At 39.5% G+C, this 20,000-nt stretch overlaps 2 protein-coding genes across 6 annotated transcripts in view; one reads left to right on the top strand and one right to left on the bottom strand.

The window, feature by feature from the left end:
* The window catches only part of arhgef11 (Rho guanine nucleotide exchange factor (GEF) 11), a 48,616-nt gene that overhangs the window by 4,331 nt on the left and 24,285 nt on the right, over nt 1-20,000 (bottom strand). For 2 of the 5 annotated variants that reach the window (XM_077227384.1, XM_077227383.1), the window contains 19 exons: nt 19,534-19,627; nt 19,152-19,181; nt 18,867-18,990; nt 17,705-17,908; nt 16,195-16,242; nt 15,976-16,124; nt 12,950-13,090; nt 10,746-10,822; nt 10,530-10,655; nt 8,434-8,551; nt 8,136-8,314; nt 7,707-7,782; nt 7,093-7,275; nt 6,445-6,526; nt 5,224-5,301; nt 5,108-5,142; nt 4,017-4,187; nt 2,870-3,100; nt 92-166 (listed from right to left, as the gene is read on the bottom strand). In XM_077227384.1, the coding sequence (XP_077083499.1) occupies nt 92-166; nt 2,870-3,100; nt 4,017-4,187; nt 5,108-5,142; nt 5,224-5,301; nt 6,445-6,526; nt 7,093-7,275; nt 7,707-7,782; nt 8,136-8,314; nt 8,434-8,551; nt 10,530-10,655; nt 10,746-10,822; nt 12,950-13,090; nt 15,976-16,124; nt 16,195-16,242; nt 17,705-17,908; nt 18,867-18,990; nt 19,152-19,181; nt 19,534-19,627 (2,221 nt within the window). Of the gene's footprint in view, nt 1-91; nt 1,278-2,869; nt 3,101-4,016; nt 4,188-5,107; nt 5,143-5,223; nt 5,302-6,444; nt 6,527-7,092; nt 7,276-7,706; nt 7,783-8,135; nt 8,315-8,433; nt 8,552-10,529; nt 10,656-10,745; nt 10,823-12,949; nt 13,091-15,975; nt 16,125-16,194; nt 16,243-17,704; nt 17,909-18,866; nt 18,991-19,151; nt 19,182-19,533; nt 19,628-20,000 lie in introns of all 5 variants that reach the window. The other 3 variants (XM_077227386.1, XM_077227385.1, XR_013203569.1) reach the window with 2 other exon arrangements.
* On the top strand, nt 9,608-10,384 carry LOC143737826 (uncharacterized; the record flags this gene model as incomplete). Its single annotated transcript, XM_077229689.1, is given in 2 exon segments — nt 9,608-10,168; nt 10,211-10,384. Coding segments are annotated over 2 exon segments (735 nt in total), but the record flags the coding sequence as incomplete, so codon positions are not given.

Genomic DNA, 20,000 nt, shown 5'->3' with positions numbered 1-20,000 from the left:
CGCTGAAGTTTGAGACGAGTCACAATTGTTGGCAGGAAACCGGCCCCAGAATGCATCAGTCACAGGTATTGTACCATAAATTAAACCCCACCTCTGTCCTTAGAGGATTGGCTGGCGGTGACATCATCGGTGATGTCGTCAGGAAGAGAACAGCCCGCACCCATGACTGTGTGTGAAAGACAGGGAGAAGATGCGTGTGTGTGTATGTGTGAGAGAGTGAGTGAGTGTGTGTGAGAGAGAGATAGAGAGAGAGAGAGAGAGAGAGAGAGAGGAGAATGAGAGAGAGTGTGTGTGAATGAGTTAGTGTGTGTGTGTGTGTGTGTGTGTGTGAGAGAGTGAGTGAGTGTGTGTGAGAGAGAGTGAGAGAGAGAGGAGAATGAAAGAGTGTGTGAATGAGTTTGTGTGTGTGTGTGTGTGTGTGTGTGTGTGAGTGAGTGTGAGTGAGTGTGTGTGAGTGTGTGTGAGTGAGTGTGTGTGAGAGAGAGTGAGTGTGAGAGAGAGAGAGAGAGGAGAATGAGAGTGTGTGTGAATGAGTTAGTGTGTGTGAATGAGTTAGTGTGTGTGTGTGTGTGTGAGTGTGAGTGAGAGAGAGAGAGAGAGGAGAATGAGAGTGTGTGTGAATGAGAGTGTGTGTGAATGAGTTAGTGTGTGTGTGTGTGTGTGTGTGTGTGTGTGAGTGAGAGAGTGAGAGAGAGATAGTGTGTGAGTGTGAGAGAGTGTGTGTGTGTGTGTGTGTGGGTGAGTGAGAGAGAGAGAGAGGAGAATGAGAGTGTGTGTGTGTGTGTGTGTGTGTGTGTGTGTGTGTGTGTGTGTGTGTGTGTGTGTGAGTGTGAGTGAGAGAGTGTGAGAGAGTGTGTGTGTGTGTGTGTGTGTGTGTGGGTGAGTGTGTGAAAGAGAGAGACAGAGAGGGAGAGAGAGTAAGTGCGTGCGTGCGTGTGCGTGAGAGAGAGAGAGAGCATTTGTGAATGAGTGTGTGTGCGCGAGAAAGAAAGTGTGCAGATAAATGGTGTGAGGTGCATTTATATAATGCGTGTAGTTAGAAACAGACAGATACAAGAAGCCACAGCACCATACATGTACGAGAGAGAGAGAGAGTGTGTGACAGAGAGAGAGAGAGAGAGAGAGAGAGTGTGTGACAGAGAGAGAGAGAGAGAGAGAGAGAGAGAGAGAGACAGAGAGAGTGAGTGAGTGAGTGAGTGAGTGTGTGTGTTATAGAAAAGTAGCAAAAAGAGAGATGAGAAAAGTGTTAAATCACATAAGCTTCATCACAGTGAGATCTGAGCACATGCAGAGAGAGAGAGAGAGAGAGAGAGAGAGAGAGAGAGAGACAAACTCCTCAATTCTCTGAAAATAATACAAAATACAGACTTCAATTAAGAATTTTACAGAAACATCAAAGATCCCTTTTTAATTAATTCACATTTGATTCACATTTACGTCAATGGAAATTAAGCTGAAATAAAATTAAATACAAATGTTAGATGAAAATAACTGAGGGAAATTTACTTGCTAAAACTTAAATAAAATCACTTAAAGGGGCATTCAGCAACTATTTCAACTTAATAAAACCGTTTAGAAATCATTTGGATGGTTTAATAACCTGTTCTGGTGAGAATGGTGATTTTCCCCGCTCCCCCCAGCATTCCCAGGCCGGAAACCAACCTTGCAACATGAGGATTAACGTCCCGGTAAAGCCTGTTTTATGCTTCTGCGTCGAATCGACGGCGTACCCCCGCAGACCCCTCTGCGTCGCCGCGAACCCCTCCGCCGTAGCTCGACGTGCACCTCCAAAAAGTTTTAACTACGCGTCAAGGCGACGCAGACCACAAGGGCTGTGATTGGTCAGATGCACCGCGATGCAACTCAACCTGACGCAGAACCATAAAACGGCCACGACGCCGTAGGAGTGACGGCGTAGCTACGCCGTGGAGTTGATGCAGAAGCATAACGAGGCCTTAAGTTGGAAATAGGAAGTCTCGTGAGAAGCGAGAACGAGTGAGAAACACAAACTGCTTTACTGCAATTCGACATAAACACACACGCCGCCTTCAGTGTGTGTGATGTATTATCCACCTCGGTAGAAACACTCCACACTATAATGTTGGCCGGCTCCGATAATAACAAATGCACATGAGCAGCGGTAGAAAGGGGGAGGGGCCGCAAGTGAGTTTTATTATGACAGTGTTGTGAAATATACGCCTCACAGCTGTAGGGGGCGCTCACTGAGAAAACACGCCACAACAAAAGTGAAAATCAGCGAAGAAATAACTAGAGTTGCCGAATGCCCCTTTAATAGTAATATATTTGTATCTAAATCAGTGCTCTGTGATTACTAGGTGCTGTTATAATGATTATATAAGAATCAGAATAGACAATAAATATTAAATATTTTATATTTATTTTGTTTTAAATGCATTTAAATATGTCCCTCAATTTGTAAAAACAAGCTAGACGTACAGTAATGCACTTTCAATAAAAGTAGGCGTGTTTCTGAGACTTTCGTTCTGTCCTGAAGGATTATTAGACTTATAAAGTTAAAACTGTAAAACTTAAATGGTTTTTCAGCATTGTGTAAATATCTAGATCATGTGCAAAGCTCACATGTTTGTGTCAGAAGTTGAAATACTGGTTATAATTGCAGACGATCTTAATAAGCGCTTTAATCCGCTAGTGTAAAGCTGACATGTATAGTCTTGTGACCAGTGTCACAAAACACTTGCTCAAAAACTGTGCATGTCTGTAAATGTTTGCTTTTTATAAACTGAGGGACGAGTTGAAATGATCCTCTGTGGTACATTGAACATAAAATATGACTTTAATGTCTATATTATACATGATGATGGTATAATATAGTGCAGATTGTGTTTACCTTTCCTCACCACCTGAACTGCAGGCTGATGCGCCTCCAGAGGCGGGGCTTCTGCAGGCTCCTCCCCCCATTGGATGGGAGTCTCGCTGGGGGCGGGCTCAGGAAACTCCGCCCCCGGTCCATCTGTAAAAGAGCTTCGTTCATTGGCCGTCTCGTTTGTGGGCGTGTCATCTGAATCCTGACTCCACCCATCCTCCAGGTCTCTGAAGATCAGCTGTCGGAGGGTTTCCACTGAGAAAACAAGAGAAAAAATACATAGTTATGATTTATATTTATTATTTATAAGAAATTTTATCTTTAGTAGCAAGATAAGATATTCAGGAGCAGAATTGAGTTTTACGAGCAGGGTTCGTACAGACACTGTCTGATCAAGCACTACTTTTTTAGGTTTTCAAGGACTACAATCAGATATCTCACTTATCAAAATCTTAATTATCTTTATATGAATATATGATTGACCTGAAGATTAAAGCTGTATCATATACTTGGATATTTATATGAGCAATATCACGTTCGTAGCCATGCGGAAATGTCTTTATATCTTTATCAGACAGGCTGCAACGTTCATTTTGCATGAAAATATTCTTTCACAAATTAAACACTAATTCAATATTTATTGTCTTTCAATAATTCAAGCACTTTTCAAGTACCTCTTCATAAATATGGCTTTTTTCAAGGCTTTTCCAGGACTTACATTTCTAAAAATGTCTAATTCAAGTAGTTAAAGCACCTTGTACGAGTTACACGTGCAAATGTTCATTTTTTTCACAAAGAGTTATTTTAGTATTATTTATAACCTAGTATACATTAATATGATGCCGCATAATAAACCTAATAAAACTGCTGCTGTCTGTCATTAATGTGAATCAAAGAACAAAAGAAAAAGAGAAAAATCACTCACTGCTCTTGACTGAATAACTTCTGTAACTAAGGATTAATCTATACCTAATTTATAATTTATGCAGAAGAATGTGAAGTGTTTGCTAACCTTATTCAATTTCTTATTCAATACCCTACCTGAAAATCTTAAAGCACTGTTTACAAGGTCACATGGGTCAAAAACAATGAAAACAACCTGGGCAAGTCTAGTAAAATGTGATATTATAACAGGTTTGTGTGAAGACTGCAAACACTAGGGTTCGCTCACCATCCTGAAGAGCAGCTTCTGCAACGCCAGCTTTCGATTGGAGGAAGCCGTCCCCGTCCTGGCGAACGCTGGCTCCTGATTGGCCGGTGGGAGTGGTGGGCGTCAGAGCACATTCATCATCACTGTTAGAGTCCCGTTCCAGAGACACGGACGACTCCGACAGAGACACGTCTACAGGAGAGCCGGGAATAACAGGACATAACCTTCATCATCATGTGACTATGAAACTGGAAACCCACAGGCCTTAGTTCTGCAAGTTATTGCACATAAACATTTTACTTCCTCAGAGTAATGTTCACTGATGAAATGCTCACAAATAAGAACTTTTATTAAGAAAATGATATTTTCCGAAATCTACAAGACAGCCTTGTTAATAAATGATAACATTCCTGATCAGAGTAAACATCGTGTAAAATGACAACGTCATATTTATTTACTGTTATTAAATTGTATCATCATTGAAACTCTGGCTTTTGATTAGATTATTCAAAGGTTTAATGTTGAGTTTTTTGTTTTGTATATTGTATTTTGTTTAATGTGTTTATATTTTGTAACCGCATGTTTTCTTGTTCTACGCTGAAAGTTTATTGTACAGCACTTTGGTTAAATGTGTTATAGAAATACATTTTGACTTGATTTGATTATTATATACACTGCCTTTAAAATGCATTACAAAGAAGTCTCTTATGCTCACCAAAGCTGCATTTATGTGATTAAAACCATGGTAAAAATAGTGAAATATTTTTACAATTTATAATAACTGTTTTCTATGTGAATATATAGTAAAGTGTAATTTATTCCTGTGAATACATATTCAGCATCATTACTCCAGTCTTCAGTGTCACATTATACATGAAAAATATGATGATTTGATGCTCGATTTATGATTATTATCAATGTTAAAAACAGTTTTGTGGGAAAATATATTAAATTTTAGCATTTATTTGAAATAGAAATCTTTTGTAGCATTATGAATGTCTTTGTCGTCCCTTTTGATCCATGTAATCCTCGCTAAACAGAAGTTACTGACCCCAAACCCATAGCGTTTATATGTTTAATCTCCATTTATGGTAATATGAAGTGTCTCTCACCGAGCTGATTGGCTGATGAAGGCACACCTGAGGACCTGAAACACACACACACACACAGTTAGATCAGCGAGAGAGACAGTGGCGTTCAGTGTTTCTGTGCTGGTCTGCTCACGTACCGCACTGGTGACGCTGGTTTAGGGGATCCTGATCCCTGAGTGGCTGAAGCGATCGTCTTCTCCAGCTGCTGTTTCCAACTGTGACACACAAGAGACACCAAACATCGATGGAAAGAGAGTTACAAAAGACTCTCAAACTCATTCTCAATCAAAGCCGATTTCTTTTTCAACATCAGTATTGCAGAAATGTATTAAAAACATGTTATACGAGAACATCGTCAACTATTTGCACCGGTTTGTACTTATTTGTAACGTACTTTATTGTATCCTTGTATTTGCTCAATGAATTCATAAAACCTGCATGCAAAATTAGGATAAAAGAACCACAGTTGTTATTGTTAACTAAAACTGAAAATCTTAAAAACGTGAAACTGAAAGCTGAAATAATATAAATATTAGGGCTGTTAAACAATTAACCCTGATTAATCGCATCCAAAATTAAAGTTTGTGTTTTCATAATATATATGTGTGTGTAGTGTGTATAGTTATTTTTTATATCTATAATACACACACACACACGCTTGCATATATTTAAGACATATGTATATACTGTATATAGATTTATATATAATTTATATTTTATAAATATATAAAAAAAGATTTTCTTAAACATTTACATGCACATGTGTGTATTTATATATAAAAATAACTATACACAGTACACGCATATATTATGTATTCACAAACAATTATTTTGGATGCGATTAATCACGATTAATCGTTTCACAGCCCAAATAAATATTAATAAAAACAACTTAGAAAATCAAAAATAATGCCTTGGCAATAAACTGAAATAAGTTTAAGTTGAAGCACTACAATTATCAACTGGAAATGAATAGAAACTAAAATAAACTAAATTGGGAAAAAAAGTAAACCTTTATAGCAATATAACAAAAGCATATATATATATATATATATATATATATATATATATATATATATATATATATATATATGACAAAAGCATAATTGCATTAATAAAATTAAACTAAAATTAACATGGAAACAAAATAAAAAATAAAAGAAAATGTAAAATAATAATATAAACTAAAAGAACAATGAAAAGAACTAGGAAAGCATTGTATAAAATGGTTTTAGATGCAGTATAACTGCTTATATAAACGGCCCGTTTCAACTATAATAATGACAGCAGGAATAAATAAAGCTCTCTGATAGGCTGCAATCCTGTCAATCAAACACAAGCAGCCAATGAGGACTCACGTGTTCTTCTCCGACGAGGTCCCGGCCACCAGCTCATAGATCTGTCTCTCAGACGTGCTGATCACATACAGCGCTTTATTGTCTGCGAGAGCAAAGCCATGAAATCAGACTTGTCTCTGTATCCTCTGGCAAGCGTTCTCAGTGTTTTATTTAAAGGTGCAGTGTGTCATTTTTAGCCGCATCTAGTGGTGAGGTGCAAATTGCAATCAACAGAAGTTATGGTGGCCGACAGGAAGATATGTCGTCATCTGAGACAGCAGAGAGTAGCCAGTTAAGCAGTGAGGTTTCTTTACAAAGATAAAGTAAGAAATTAGGTTTACTTAATGTTTTACTGAATAATTATTGCGAATATTATTGTTACATCATTGTGTCAGTGTTTTATTCTCTGACTTTATTCAGATCTTTGCATGAAGAACAACACAGTGACGGAAGGCGTTTGTCCGTTTAGGGCCACTGTAGAAAAATGTCGATGTAAGTGTGTGTAGATAGAAATGGCACTGAAAAGATAATTATGTATATGATTATGATATTGCAATTCTATCAACAGATCCTCCTAAAGATTACACAATGCACCTTTAACGAAGACTCTGGGATGCATTTGATTATGTGATAAATATGTCTATATGTGCGTGGTGTGTGACTTCTGACCTGTGGCGACGGACCGCACGAGGGAGGAGTCGAGGCGCACGACGGGACAGAAGGGTGTTTTGAGGTCAGTAGCTCCGCCCCCGACTCCGCCCAGCAAGCGTGACGGACAGCGCAGGATGAGCCGCTCGTCGGGACCCTTCTGAAGCAGAACCAGCAGATCTGACAGCAGCAGCGCCTGGATCTCTGGACACACACACACACACAATTTATAGACTTCATGCAGTTGATGAAAATATAGATCATTTGATTTATAATGTATTCAAATGTATAGCTGCAAAAAATATATTAATATATTTATATTAAAATAAAATAATATAATAAATCAATATAATAATTTAATATTGTTTTTAAGTTTTACCCATTGAATACGATTATAGAGTAATTATAATTTATTTATTATAATTAATTTAATTACATAAATTAAATCAACAAGTAAATATATATTTCAACTGCAATAATGGTTTTGTATTGTAAAAGAAAATTGAAAAAAAAAAGGAAACTGCCTTTACAAAAATGCACATCAGGACAGTTTACTACAGTTAAACTACCTATACGTATATTACTTCTGTAGACACTATGATTAGTGGTGATTTAGTTGATGTGAACAGGTTTACCGATGGCTTTGTCTTTGCTGACTCTCCATGTGAGCGGTCCCTCGTGGATCATCCTCTTCGTGGTCAGATCCAGATTCTGTGAGGATGAGAGAGAAACCACCGCGTGAAGAACGATGTTCCCGCCGTTAATGAGGCGTACGGGACGAGTGAAGTAGAGATGCGCGGATGGGCTATTATTTCATCCGCAACCGCATCACAAAACTCATCATCCGTCCGCACCAACGTTTTTGACCAATTTTCCCGCCCGCCATGCGCTGATACAAGGCGCTGCTGATGACAGCCGCAAGACTAGAAACCGCCCACCACCCGCCCGAATTTAAAGAAAAAATTTCGTCACGTCATCCGCCCGATCCGCGGTTTATCCGCAGAGTCCTCGGCTATAACCGCCAACCGCGCATCTCTAGAGTGAAGGACAGAAAGGGGCGGTACCTTGAACTGCGCTGCGACGGGATTGGCCTGTCTCTCCAGAGGCGTAAGGTCGAGTCTGCGCTGGTATTGGCTGAGTCGGTGTCGATGCTCCGTTTCCCTGACGACCTCGTTCACGGCCTGAAGAATCCCTCGACAACACACCTGAGCTCTCTGAAGCTGCTGCAGATCAGGAGAGGATACTGTGCACACACACACACGCACACACGCATGCACACACACCTTGTTTTAGCCTGAACCTAAGACAGCTTTGCATGCACATATCACATGATAACGTTGTGTGTGTGTGTGTGTCACTCACTCTCGGTGTGTTTGATGATGTTGTCCAGCAGCAGTGGATATTTAGTCAAGCGCTGCATCTCTGACACCAGCAGATCCTTCAGCTGTAACCGACGACAGTGAGGACTGGCCTCACACTCCTGACACACAACAACATCATCCTCATCATCACCATCATCCATCATCCTCATCACCATCATCATCACCATCATCCATCATCCTCATCACCATCATCATCACCATCATCCATCATCCTCATCACCATCATCCTCATCATCATCACTATCCTCATCATCACCATCATCCATCATCCTCATCATCATCCATCATCCTCATCACCATCATCCTCATCATCATCCATCATCCTCATCACCATCATCATCCATCATCCTCATCATCACCATCATCCATCATCCTCATCACCATCATCATCCATCATCCTCATCATCACCATCATCCATCATCCATCATCCATCATCCTCATCACCATCATCATCCATCATCCTCATCATCATCATCATCCATCATCCTCATCATCACCATCATCCATCATCACCATCATCATCCATCATCCTCATCACCATCATCATCCATCATCATCATCATCATCACTATCCTCATCATCCTCACCATCATCATCACCACCATCCTCATCATCATCATCATCACTATCCTCATCTTCACCATCATCATCCTCACCATCACCATCATCATCCTCACCAACACCATCCTCACCATCATCACCCTCACCATCCTCTCCATCATCATCCTCATCACCATCCTCCCCCTCGCCATCACCATCCTCATTCTCATCCTCACCATCATCATCATAGCCATCATCTTCATCACCATCATCCTCATCACTATCCTCATCATCATCCTCATCATCATCATCATCATCATCACTATCCTCATCTTCACCATCATCATCTTCACCCTCACCATCCTCACTATCATCACCCTCACCATCCTCTCCATCATCATCCTCATCACCATCCTCCCCCTCGCCATCACCATCCTCATTCTCATCCTCACCATCATCATCATCCTAGCCATCATCTTCATCACCATCATCCTCATCACTATCCTCATCATCACCATCATCATCATCATCACTATCCACATCTTCACCATCATCATCCTCACCCTCACCATTCTCACCATCATCATCCTCATCACCATCCTCCCCCTCGCCATCACCATCCTCATTCTCATCCTCACCATCATCATCATCCTAGCCATCATCTTCATCACCATCATCCTCATCATCATCACTATCCTCATCATCACCATTCTCATCCTCACCATCATCACCCTCACCATCCTCATCACCATCCTCCCCCTCGCCATCACCATCCTCATTCTCATCCTCACCATCATCATCATCCTAGCCATCATCTTCATCACCATCATCCTCATCACTATCCTCATCATCATCCTCATCATCATCATCATCACTATCCTCATCTTCACCATCATCATCCTCACCCTCACCATCCTCACCATCATCACCCTCACCATCCTCTCCATCATCATCCTCATCACCATCCTCCCCCTCGCCATCACCATCCTCATTCTCATCCTCACCATCATCATCATCCTAGCCATCATCTTCATCACCATCATCCTCATCACTATCCTCATCATCATCATCATCATCACTATCCTCATCTTCACCATCACCATCCACACCATCATCATCCTCATCCCCATCCTCCCCCTCGCCATCACCATCCTCATTCTCATCCTCACCATCATCATCATCCTAGCCATCATCTTCATCACCATCATCCTCATCACTATCCTCATCATCACCATCATCACCCTCATCATCATCATCATCACTATCCTCATCTTCACCATCATCATCCTCATCCTCACCCTCACCATCCTCACCATCATCATCCTCATCACCATCCTCCCCCTCGCCATCACCATCCTCATTCTCATCCTCACCATCATCATCATCCTAGCCATCATCTTCATCATCCATAATCCTCATCATCACCATCATCATCCTCACCATCATCATCAACACCATCCTCATCATCACTATCCTCATCTTCATCATCCTCACCATCATCATCATCTTCATCCTCTTCACTCACACGTGTTTACCTGTATGAGGTGTGTGAATCGCGGGTCTTTGCGCTGCTTGTTCTTGATGAGCTCGAGTGCTTGACTCTGCTGACTGCACAGGTGAGACACCTGCTCCTCAAACTGCTCTCCAGCCTCTCCCTCGAACTACACACACACACACACACACACACACACTCTGCATGAGTCGTATGCCTCTCGAACAGCAGCACTGTATTTGATGAGGGACACACTCACTCTGGCTAGCATGATGTCCCCGATGCCCTGAACGATGGGAGATTCCCTGCGCTTCCTCATGGACTCACATAAACTCGCTGGAAGAGAAAAGCAACTTTAGTACTTCAGCACTTACAGTCATCACACATATATATTATATATATGATTGGATGGGTGTGGCTTGCTATTGGTGGATTTCATGCGCCAGTAAACACATCATCAGAGAACAGATCCTACATGAGGGAATTAATGATTACGAGGCACACTAATATATATATATAAAAAAAAAAAAAAAAAATATATATATATATATATATATATACACACACACATATATATATATACATATATATACATACATATATATACACACACACATATATATTTTTTATTTTTTTATTTTTTTTAATAACTTTTTTTTATATATATATATATTAGTGTGCCTCGTAATCATGTAGCATCTGTTCTCTGATGATGTGTTTACTGGCGCATGAAATCCACCAATAGCAAGCCACACCCATCCAACCATCCAATCAAAATAAAGCCCCGCCCTACATTTGTTCTTGTTCCAGAAGCCGTTTTCACTCGCAACATGGAACAAAACAGTATGGAGCGCAACAGTCGGGTTCCAGAACTAAAAACAGTTTTAAAAATAATAGTGTTTAACTGCGGAATTCGTGGCGAAAACTACATTACCCATGATGCTGTACAGAAAAATCCACCAATCAGAGTGTTGAAACGACCAAAATGGGCTAAAATAGGTCTTTAGCTCCGCCCACTTACACGAAGCACTGCGAATGACGTTGATCGCTCTACGCTCTCAAAATAATTAAATATTTCAATATACAGCACATGCATATTTTGCAATAAACTTGCAATAAAAATATATATGTATATACATGTGTGTATATGTACACATGCAAATAAAAAAAAAATTAAATGCATAGTTTAATATTTCTCTCTAGTTTTTAACTTCATTATCCTGTTTGCAATGCTTCATGGGATTGTAGTTACTTCCCTCACTAAAGCCGTTAAGAACACAGTCTTGTACCTTTGTGTTTTTGTCTGATTTTCAAATACTTTTTGCCTTCAAATCAAAGTTTGTAGTGTTGTGATTCATGGCTTATAACACTTTAACGAAGACTTTTGCATACATAAATCTGCGCACTGAATAAAGCCAGGTTTAAAATTGTTGACATGTTAAAGTTTTTATAGAGGGGATTTTGGATCTGTTTTTATCACTCCATAAATCAAAAAAATACTGTCAAAAGCCAGAAAAAATACATTTCCACCATGTTTTTAGGAATAAAATGTTGTTTAAAATAACATGAATGATATATGAACAAACCCCTCTGGGAAATCCTACAGAATATAGATACGAATAAAACTAAGTTTTGGTGTATGTAAGTGCCACTGAAGTGGAGAAGATAACTTTGAGAAAGATATGTGTTGCAACTTAAATCTACAAAAGTGCAATAAAATAAACACTTAAGCGAATTTTGGAAGTTTTCTTTCAAGGCAAGACAAGGCAAGTTTATTTATAAAGGACATTTCATACACAATGGTAATTCAAAGTGTTTTACATAGAATAAATTAAAATAATCCAAAGAAATAAGAATAATTAAAGGTGGGGTATGTGATTTGGAAAACGACCGGCAGATTTTGAAAATCCTTCTTTCACCAACGCTGGCCCTGACTCCACCCATCCGAAGAACAGGGACACGCAATCATGCACGAGCGAACACTCAGATGAGCAAGAGATTGTAATGACGATTTACTACTAATCATGGAACCGGCTTTACTGACGAGATGCGCATGCGTCACAAGCTTTGAGTATGCGCACGAAGGGGGTCACGCGCGCTGGGGGGAGGGGGGTGTGGTACGACCGTTTGATTGACGAATTTACTGTCCAATGATTCTAGGTGGTCTTGGAAATGATTGGCTGGAGTTTTCTCGAGTCCTGCCCGTTCCACAGATGATTAAATTTCTTAATTTTCATTTCAGTGCTTCTAACTCAGTGGCTGTAAGTGGGTTAGGAATAGGATTTCAGGTTATTTTGAAAAAATGGACAAAAAAAGAGAATCACATACCCCAGTTTAGAATGAAAAAAAGAACGTAAAACACAGAACTAGTCTGAAGCGACATGTTATGAAAAGCCCAAAATCTCAAAATTGGCCAATGCATGAAACCCCATTGTTGTTGCCCTGCGTTGAGTGAGCACTGACCGTGCAGCTCGTAGACCTGTCTCAGGTTGAGGAAGATACAGGACAGCTCGTCAGGACTCAGGACGCTCTGCATCTTCTGATAAAACACCTGGTCCAGGACCCTGAGCGTGCGCAGGTGAGACGCCTCCGTCGTGTACAGCTCTACACACACACACACACGAGACACACTACAACAGCTCAGGGCTTTGTGCACACATATCTCTGAATGCTTTCATGTGTTAATAGCGTCCTATGTGGACAAGCTCTGCATTTATGTATTTTTCTTAAAATCCCTTATTTATTTTTTGCATTTCATTGAGACATAAAACATGGATATGGACATCTAGAACTGTAACTGTAAAATAATACAGTTAAACTATACACTTAATCCAAAGGTTTTTATGCTTATATCATTTTCGATATAAAGTGTAATTAATCTCCATTTGTGTTTTACATTTATGTGTATTTCACCGTAATGGGACACGACAGAAGCGGTTTCCATTCATTAATTACACTGCCGTTCAAAAGTTTGGGATCAGTACGTTTTTTTAATGTTTTTAATGTCTCTTTTGCTCGCCAAGGCTGCATTAAGTTGATAAAAAATACAGAACAAACAGTTATATTGTGAAATGTTATTATGATTTATAACAGTTGTTTTCTATGTAAATATATTGTAAAATTTAATTTATTTCTGTGATCAAAGCTGAATTTCCAGCATCATCACTCCAGTCTTCAGTGTCACATGATCCTCCAGAAATCAGTATAATATGATGATTTGATGCTCAAGAAACATTTACAAAAAAAGATTTTTCATTCTTTGATCAATAGAAAGTTCAAAAGAACAGCATTTTTTAATAGAATTTATTGTAACATTATAAATGTCTTTACTGTCACTTTTGATCAATTTAATGCGTCCTTGCTAAATAAAAACAGCTTTAATTTCTTTACTAAAAAAAATTCTTGCTGACCCCTAACCTTTGAACGGCAGTGTTTAATGTTACAAAAGCTTTTATTTCAGATAAAATGCTGTTCTTTTAAACTTTATATTCATCAAAGAATACTGATTTTTTTTCTCTTTACACAACCGTTTTCAAAATATCTAATTATAATAATAAATGTTTCTTTAGCAGTAAATCAGCATATTAATATTATTTCTGAAGGATCATGTTTCCAAGCTTGTGTTTTTCTTAATGTAACATCCCAAAATGTGCATATAAATGCATCAATGGAAACATAGCTAGGGTAAAGCATTAATTAAACACCAATAACTGACTATTTTTTTTCTTGTTAAGACTCGTGGTGACACTAACAAGCAATACTTTAAGTAGGGGTCATCTGTTTTTAGTGTATTTTACAAGGGTGTGACAGTGTAATTTCCTCAGTTCTGTCTCGAGTCGGTTCACACAGCCAGTATTGAGTTTTGTCATGACGTGTGTCTCAAAACAGCTTTAGATTTGGGTTACAGTTTCCTATCTTCCATTTTCCCCATAAACACACAGCAGTGTGAGGCTTCAGGCCGTCTGAGATCATGCGTGACTTTGATTGGCATGGTTTATACACGCATCATCTGCATGTCTGGGACTGTCAGAAAGCTCATTTCTCAAGCCTGAGGAGAAACGCTGATCATTACAGGGTCACACACACACACACACACACACACACACACACACACACCTGACAGATGGCTTGTTACTACAGGCCATCCGAGTGAAAAGTAACCCTGGGTAATAGTGCATTTCACACAATTTATGCTTCACCCTGGGCTGGTTATTAATTCTAGGAAGTGGGATATTGAGATCTCAGACATCCGTCAACACACTGTTAATATTCCTCTTATTAAACTGTTTGTTAGTCTGTTTGGTGCTTCAGTCATTTTACTCAGATGCCGACAACATAATGGGTGAATATTTAAGTGAGGCAAAAACGTATAGTTGCTTGTTATTAAACATAAATGTCACATTCTGACCGGCTTTCAAACACACGTAAAATAGTGCTGAACACAAGCAGGAGACAATAAAATAAAAATAAAATATATATATGTTCAAGTTCAGCTTGGTCACCGTTATTGTGGCATAATGTCAACTAGCAAAGAAAATTATTTTAAATATTTAAAACAAAATTGAGGATTACATCAAAATAAAGTTAAAAAAATGCAGTTTCAGCAATGCATTTACAATGCAAATAAGCAACGGCAAATGAAAGTCAAGGGTTCAAAAGCAGAAATCTGTCAAGAAGCATGATAGGTCGACATGCGAGCAATGCGTTTAAACATGCTAAAAATGGTAGCAACGTGCTCATGCATGCTAACCACATGCTAGTGCTGCTCTATATTGTCTTTCATGATTTGCTTTTATGACTTTTCACTCTAATCATTTTATGATTGTTTTTCCTGGAAAACAAGTGTATTATCTGAGCTGCAACATTGTCGAAATCTGTCTTTTTGATGCAGGAACAATTTTCTAGGTGGAAGATCTACATAGATATTCAGTTTTTGTACATATATGTTTGATGTTCAGATTGTTCTCTATACAAAATATTTTTTCTTGCATACTTGCATGTATCACGGCATGATATTTAAATTAAAATATAGGATATTAACTTAAAAACAAGCTAATTGAACGATTTGGACAAAACTACAGTGTAAGCTTGTAATAAACAGAATGATATTGTTTGCTGGTGTGGACACTAATATAGTTATTGTTAACTATATAGTTATTTACCTTGTTGATTTAATGTCAAAGCACTGAGTACTGTAATGCTTAGAACAATTTATCATTATAACTGCCCAAAAATCAAGTTAAAATTACTTAACATCATGCCACAGATGCTGTACATACAGCTTAAATTGTATCGAACCTGGAAAATTCCTTGTAAAATAGATTCTTTCGTAAGCGTGAGATTTCTGCACCACAAACGTGACTGCAAAATGACTGTTTTCAAACAGGTTTCCAATCGTTCTGTCCTTAGTCAGGCAAACACCTCCCCTGCATCTGTGCGCGTGGCATAAAAGCTTGATTGTTGTGTGTTGTGTGTGTGCAAGCGTGTACCGTAGATGACGGCTTGTCTGTCGACTTCTCTGGAGGAGAGTGACGTCAGCACATGCGTGTCCACCGTCTCCTGCCAGTTCTGCGAGTCGATCACGTCCTCCTCGAGAGCCGGAGCGTCCGGGAGCAGAGCCACGGGAGTGTCCACGAGCCTACAGACACACGAGGAGAGTCAGAGAGAGAAACAGAGGAACCGGAGCATGTGATGCTGAGAGACGTCACCTGCGCTGAGAGCGGGGCGTGTACGGCGGCGTCGGGTTCTCCAGGGACCTGAAATCATCAAAATAAGCAGACAAATAAAGTTAGAAACTTACAAAACTTAGTTACAAAAGTTATTCAGTCAAGAACGAGGGAATTTTCGCTTTGTCGTTTGATTAGTGTTGTTATAGAGACGGCAGCAGGAATATGAGGCTGCTGTCACTTTAAGAGCTGCACGGATCCAATATCCCGTTACACACGTGCAGAAAACAGCGAATGAGTCGTTTAAAGTCATATTTAAATGCTCACAAAGGAATCGATAAGTGGAATTAAAAGTTTAAAGGTCCCATATTGTACAACTTTCTTAAGTTTTATTTTAGGTTTGATGTCCTCAAGAATATATATTTTCGGTATAAGTACCAAAAAAAACATCTCAATATATGTTTACAGCTCCTTTCTCAGGAGCTCTGCCAAGAACAGCGGTTTTGGCACGTCTGCTTAATATTCATGAGCCTCTCTTCTGATTGGCCTGTTGTTTTCTGAGTGACGCACCATTTGTGGAGGCGGAGACTGAGTAGTTCTGACATCACATTTATACGGAAGTCACAACGGCTCGTGAAAAGGCACAGCTACTTTATCCAGGCTGTGTGTGTGTGGCTGTGGATCGACTGTTTTGAAACTTATACGATAGTTTCAACGCCACTAGACCTCTGATATTCATGAACACAGCCAGGAAATTTCAGTTTTGACAATATGGGACCTTTAATTTTACAAGAATCCGATTCCTGACCTCAAGTATTCGATTTCAGAATTGGATGTTGGAAGACGAGGCGCTGAGATCAGAGCCATAGAGAGAAAGAGTTGCGACACTCCCATGGACCTCCGTTGTAAAAAATGGCGGCGCTTTTGACCGCCTACTTCCGGGATTTGAAGATCGGATTAGTTCCAAACACAGTCATTAGGGCGCTGGACTCCATTCACTTACATTGCTGTGCGTCGAGTTGTTCCAGAGGTAAGTTGCTGAAATATCGACCTCTTTTGAATTGTCAACTGTCTATATTGTATCAGAGGCCCTTTGCGATGCTTATACTGGTCTTCATTTGTACATGCACAGCGTAATTAATCCCTCCAAAAATATAGCCTAAAACTCATCTAAGTAATATACAGTATTTCGTTGTCAGCCTGCCTCTCCAAATGCAAAACTGACATTAACAAAATGCAATAATAGCTTAAAAAGTACTTGGGTGTGTGTTTTATTTTATATTTACCGTTCAATAATGTAATCGCTGCTGTCTGTCCCATAGAAGAACATGACAGCCAGCGTATGTTTTGAAACTATTGGGGCTTACATGAACCACGTGACAGCCATAGCGGCGACATCAAAGCGTGTCGCAACTCTTTCTCTCTATGGCTCTGGCTGTGATGTACCGGTCTCAGTCCCGACCCCTCCCTCTCCTCACACACACACACACACACACACACACACACACACACACACACACACACACACACACACACACACACAGTTTCGTACCGTGCGGAGCTGCTGGAGGCTGACGACGAGGCGCTGTGATGTAACGGTCTCAGTCCCGGCCCCTCCCTCTCCTCACAGTCCTCCATGTCAACGTCGCTACGGGAACGAGGAACAGACTCCGCCCCCGGCCCGCCTCCTCGCCGACGCCCCTCCCCCTGAGCCTTCAGAGACTCGCTGCGGGCCAAACGCACCGAGACGGTCGGACTGAGAACCGGAGAAAAAACAAACATCAAATCATTAATCCTGACAGGAAAACATCTTGAGATTAAACTCCATTTAAAACACAATTGTACTAATTATTTTATTATTACTATGTATATATTAAACTCATATTATCTGCATTTACAACATAAATGTTGTTTAAATGTTGATGTTGTTAAAAAAAGTCCATGAACACATTAAGGAACAACTTCCCAACATAATGAAAATTATTTTACAATGTAATGTAACAATTAGGGCTGTCAAGTCATTACATTTTATCTAAATAATTACTTGATGTGCCAAATAATTAACCAAATTAAATAAAAATCAATCACACATTAATTTTGGCTAAGAAATTACCCCCAAACGATCATATAAAGTTATTATTGTGCTAAATGAGAAAAGCATCACATTACACAAAAACTCATGAATATATTCTATTCTTTTGAATTGCTATTTAGTTATATTTACAGACCAAAACAGTTTGGTTAACAAAATTCTTCAAAAGATCTTATTTTATGTTCCGCAAAAGAAAGAAACTCATACAGGCTTGTAACGCAAGGGTGAGTAAATGTAAATAAACACAATTTTCCTTCAATTTCAAGTGATATTTTAAATAAAAACTCAAACTGCCAGCAACAGTAACTGAATCATTCACTGATTTGATTCGTTCATACGGCTGATTCATTCAGGAATGAGGTGAACGGCTCTCTTTATGAATGAGTCATTGAATCACTCACTCATTTGATTCATTCAAACGGAGGTTTCATTCAAGGAATTAAGTGAACAGCTCTCTTTATGAGTGAGTCATTGAATCATTCACTCATTTGATTAGTTCAAACGGTTGATTCATTCAGGAATGAGGTGAACGTCTCTCTTTATGAATGAGTCGTTGAAACACTGTTTCACCCTTCTGTGTAAATGTGTGTATAGTGTAAACAAGTGTGAATAAAGCACAAACCTCTCCATGCCGTCCTCTCCGAAGCTGCTGGAAGACAATCGCTGTCCCTCAACGTCTCCTTCCTCAAGCGAGTCTGAGTTACTCTCGAACTGCTGAATGATGTTCCTCACACTGCCGGGACGAACTGCGGACGAAAACAAAGACGATTTGTCAATCTTCCTGCTCGCACAGGAGCATTTTACATAAAAAAAAACGTGTTTATCTGTTATAAGCATGCTAAAAGTGATCTCACAGGGTTTGTAACTGAAACGAACGAATGAAAATGGAAAGGAGAAGGGCGTCTACCTTCAGTGGGGGACAACGGGACATGGAACGCTGGAGAAATAAACAAACCAACATGAACACACACACAATGAGAAAAACAAACCGAAAATAATATAAAAGTACAGTGTCAAAGAAAATGGGGTTCAAAATAAAAACACTGAATGACTTACTGGCTCAAACAAAAGGTAAAACTTTGTATGAATGTTTGTGTGGTAAAATTGATTAATAAACGTAATTAAATGTGTTTTTTGAAAATGTAAACCTGCAGAAAGCTGTGTGTGATTGGTAGGTTTAGTGTAAGGGGAGAGAATATACAGTTTGGACAGTATAAAAACCATTATGTCTATGGAGGTCCTCACAAGTATAGCTAAACAAACGTGTGTGTGTGTGTGTGAGTGTTTACTGGACTGAGATGTGCCCCTGGGTTTCCCGATGTACTTCAGTATGGGATTTCGTTTCTTGTCTTCTCCATCCTTCTCTCTTTTTGCGCTGCTCAGCTGTTCATGAACATATAAAGGGAGTTATTCCAATACAGCAAGACTATAATTATTATAGTATGTTATTTAAAGGGATAGCTCACCCAAAAAAATGAAAATTACTGAACACAAACACATATTAGGGGTGCTGAAATGAATGGTTTCTGCGATGCTTCGCGATGCAGACGAGGACGATTCGGTATCGGTTCAGTAATAGACCATAAGCGATTATAATGTACTGACGATTTTAAAACGTCATTTGTCGCTATGTGCTTTGTAGCGGTAACATAGAATGGCAGAGAGAGGCGAGAGGCGAGTGCGAGTAATTAAAAACTAATTGGAGCACTACATCTGGGCACATTTCGGCTTTTATGAACAACCTCGTAAGCACGAG

Source organism: Siphateles boraxobius, unplaced genomic scaffold (assembly GCF_051911475.1).
Source record: "Siphateles boraxobius isolate OS27281-9 unplaced genomic scaffold, OSU_SipBor_1 130, whole genome shotgun sequence".
Classification (NCBI taxonomy): Eukaryota; Metazoa; Chordata; class Actinopteri; order Cypriniformes; family Leuciscidae; genus Siphateles; species Siphateles boraxobius.
The sequence above is the reverse complement of the archived record's forward strand: the minus strand, read 5'-3'. Positions and strand labels throughout refer to the sequence as shown.